This window comes from Anneissia japonica, unplaced genomic scaffold, assembly GCF_011630105.1.
Source record: "Anneissia japonica isolate Jap-2015-1 unplaced genomic scaffold, ASM1163010v1 scaffold1875_len173011_cov181, whole genome shotgun sequence".
NCBI lineage: Eukaryota > Metazoa > Echinodermata > Crinoidea > Comatulida > Comatulidae > Anneissia > Anneissia japonica.
The window spans coordinates 115375-119536 of NW_022705221.1; the positions used below are offsets into that span (position 1 = coordinate 115375).

General features: G+C 32.0%; 1 protein-coding gene across 1 annotated transcript in view; it reads left to right on the plus strand.

Annotated features, from left to right (window-relative positions):
• Positions 1-3400: 3400 nt before the first annotated feature.
• Positions 3401-4162, plus strand: part of LOC117105422 (ras-related protein Rap-2a-like) — a 6303-nt gene continuing 5541 nt past the window's right edge. The window contains exon 1 of the mRNA XM_033246548.1: positions 3401-3429. Within this exon, the coding sequence (XP_033102439.1) occupies positions 3401-3429 (29 nt within the window). The remainder of the gene's footprint in view (positions 3430-4162) is intronic.

Sequence of the window (4162 nt, forward strand, 5' to 3'; positions counted from 1 at the left end):
GACTCTTTTTGAATAGCTATAGTTTTTACTAATCACTATGGTTTAACAAAAAACTTGGTTCGAGCAACTAATCAGTGTCAGCGAGATTTGTGGGCGATAGCCTGTAGCGATTTTATGGTGACCAAGCTTAGTGACTGTTTGCAAATTTATGAGGGTTTTACGAGTTCTCTGAGCATTCATCTGCTTATTCGTAGTTTGTAGCCTATTCGTTTGTCTCAGTGATCAGAAGAATCTACCCTTTTTATCACGTTATCCTTTAACTTTAGGGTTAACGTCGTGCGGCGAAAACTACCTTAATGCGTAGCCAATACGCATTGATGATCATCAGAAAAGGGAATGCTATACTATAATTTGTGCGTCAAGTTATTGTCAGCTTTTGATAGTTGAAACTCACAGAACCTGAATTTAACAAGGCATGCCTAGGAATTGTCTTTCACTCAAATAATTACGAGCTGAAAATTATAACCAGTTTCAAATAATACGACCCCCTGAACGCAAACCGTGGGATGTTGATGCTTAAAATTTATTCGCGCACCTAGGAAATGACAAGTAGGCCTATACATTCAGGAATTCAAAGAAGACACTCTACTCCCTACCATTTGGTATATATATTTGATATAAATATATATACATATATATACATATACATATATATATATATAGTATATATATATATATATATATATATATATATATATATATATACATATATAATTTAACTGTATAAAAGTTTGTATTATTGTTAAATGAAAATCCATATAAATATTTAATCAACACGAAAATTTATATACTCCTGTAATTTTTAATAACTATTATATCATTTTGAATAGGACTAACGTTCTGGTTAACAAATGATTCCGTTTTCCTATTTAACTCATTACCACGCCAATAGACTAAATTAATTATTGCAAAATATAACCAGCTTTGCCAGTTTTTCGTTATGTTTACTTTGTGTCCGTTTTTTTTTCTATTTTAATAATGTAGACCGAAAGCTGAACAATTAGGCTTGATTTGGCTTAACGATATGAAATTAGGAGCCCTAACTATGGATGAAGTGTGCGTGTTGTATCACCATTAAACATGTGTTAATTGCCAATCGTGTTGCTGTAAAACCTTGAGTAAAGCTTGAAGCTTGCATCTGCAACACGCACTTTTGAAACGTGATTCGAATAACACAAATAATTTAATATGCAGCATGCGTTATGATAAATTTGTTCCTGCAAAGTGATGATATAATTATAGTAATGTTAATTTATATTATTTTTATTATCATCATTATTATTTTTTATTATTGTTATTATTATGATTATGTTATATAATTATTACTATTATTAAACATTTTTATATTATAAAATTAATAGCCTATTACTGATAATATTTAAAATTATTGTAAAAATATTAATAGTAATGATAGTAATAGTATGATAATAATAATAATTATTATAGTGATAATAATACTAATGAAAATAATAATTATTATTATTGTTATTATTTAAAATAATAATTGATAAATAGCCTATTACTGATAATATTTAAAATTATTGTGAAAATATTAATAGTAATGATAGTAATAGTATAATAATATTAATGATAATAATAATACTGATAGTGATAATAATACTAATGAAAATAATAATTATTATTGTTGTTGTTATTGAAAATAATAATTGATGGTAATAATAATAATAGTAATGATAGTAATAGTATAATAATATTAATGATAATAATAGTAATAATAATGATAGTGATAATAATACTAATGAAAATAATTAGGATCCATTGATTGAAGAAATCATTCAATTGTTTATACTTAATATTGAATTTGAAGTAACTTTCTTCGGGTTCTAATTAACCTTGATTTACGAAAGTCATTTTCAATTACAATTCAATTTAATAGCGGTGCACGATATCTTTGCGGTGACGAAAAAATAAGGAATTTTTTTTGCACACGGACCTAAAAAAAATCAAGACAAGCGTCTTAATTGAAAAATAATTAGACTGTGGAGGATAGGCAAATAACAATGGGAGTTGCAGTGATGACGTCACGATTGACTTTAATAATTATTATTGTTATTGTTAAAAATAATAATTGATAATAATAATAGTAATAACAATTATCATAGTAATAATAATAATAATAATTAGGCCTATAATTTTAATTATAAAGGAGAAATTTGATTAGTACTTTTCATTATCGTTTAAAGTGCTATCAAAACCCTTTATTATAATCAATGGAGTAGCACATGAGGGTAACCTTACGCAGCCCAGGGATATTGCCTCCATATTTTGTATCTGGAACATGGATGGGCCTCAAATCAGCGGTGCGGTCCACTTAAGGATCAAAAGGTGTAAAAATACACCATACGCCCCTTAAAAACTAAAAAAAAATTAAAGCTTTATAAATGCCGTCACAATGGTATACGCAGCCCCATGCCCCATAAAAGAAAGGCTCGAAAAACAGACATTCGGCCCTTTGATTACGCCATTGATTACGATGGCGTAATGATGGTGGTGGTGATGATGATGATGATGATGATGATGATGAGACGGTGATTTTGATAGTAACGATGACAGATGGTAGTGATGGTCAGGGCTGTACTGATACTCATACACATGTCCAGTAACATAAACGATGCAGAGCTGTGGCCAGAGAGCACACACGTTTCGTGGTACTGGGGTAGGCATACTTTAAAAAAAAGCGCCATGCGGATATTTTTTAACGATTTAAAGATGATGAAATCTGGCATTGCCTTGTATTGGTGACCCAGATATTGATGTTGTTGGTGATGCTGATACTGATGATGATGTTGATACTGATACTGATACTGATACTGATGATGATGATGATGATGATGATGATACTGATGATGATATGTTAATGAAGATTACGGAGTCAATATCTGCGTCGGGAAGGCAGTGGTGTGAGCATGGGCGCAGGTCATGTGGGACAGGGGAGACATATTATTAAGGGGGTCGGTACTCCCCACTTCATAGGTCAAAAAGATGACTGAAAATTATTGAAATGAGCCAGATTGTATTAAGGAAAGAGCGTTCTGCAGCAGTTTTATGCCGTTAAATTAAAATCATAATTTACACCTGCAGGCATGATTTTACTATATAAGATTGTCATTTTCGGTCATCTAAAGCTACTAGGCCTATCTCTTCAAATATTCATGACTGGCACTCCCCCTTTCAAAACAGATCTGCGTCCTTGGGAGTAAAGAGTGGGAGAGGAGTGTAAACAATTGCTCCTATAGAGCGTCGGGGAGCCGGCCCCCTGTCGGGGACCTCGAACCCCCGTCGGGCAAATCCTGGCACCATCCCTGCTTACTTCAGATGCATGATGAAAGGTCATTTCGGAATAATTTGTTATAAAAACTGCACTGAGTCATTAAGTATTATGCAGTCTAATCAAAGTAACGAAGTTGTATTAACGAATGATCCGCCGCAACACAGATCATTCGTAACCTTAGAATGTGATCCGCTGCAAGCGATTACGCTGAATGTATAGAACTACTTTGACATCTACATAAACTACTTTAAAGCGGCTCACTAAGGACTTATTGTTGTTTTGTTGGTTATCTCTATAATTTATAATCAAATAACATATAATTATAAAGTCCCAGCGTAATTAAAAATAAAAACCACTCCGCCCTGTGATTGGCTGCCTTATAGCTCGTAACCTTATTTAAATATGTACGCGTTCTCTACCAATTATATTAAATGAGTGTAGGGTATGTCGTAAGAGAGCCACTTTAATTCCACTAGGCCTATAATAATTTTAGCATAAAACACGTCGATGAATTTTTAAAGGTGAATGAATGGCCTTCATTAAACATTACTAACACATTTATCTTACCAGATTTAGTGATTGAAATAGAAAAATATAGAGAAAACAGCTTTTAGCTTATAATTTGTTTTCTCATTGTTAGTGAAATTGTATATATGTCGGGCTAAATAATGTCAGAATGGATGTAATGAATCATCCTTGGTGAATTTATCATACAATGATACACTTCTCAGGTTTTGCCACTGACTCTCATGAGTAAAAATGCGACAAATTACTTTTTAGTTTCGACAAAAAATCAATTCGCTCTTAAAACCCTTACGTCTAATATTTAGGCCTAATACCCATGGGGTAAACAACATTTTGTTGAGAAGG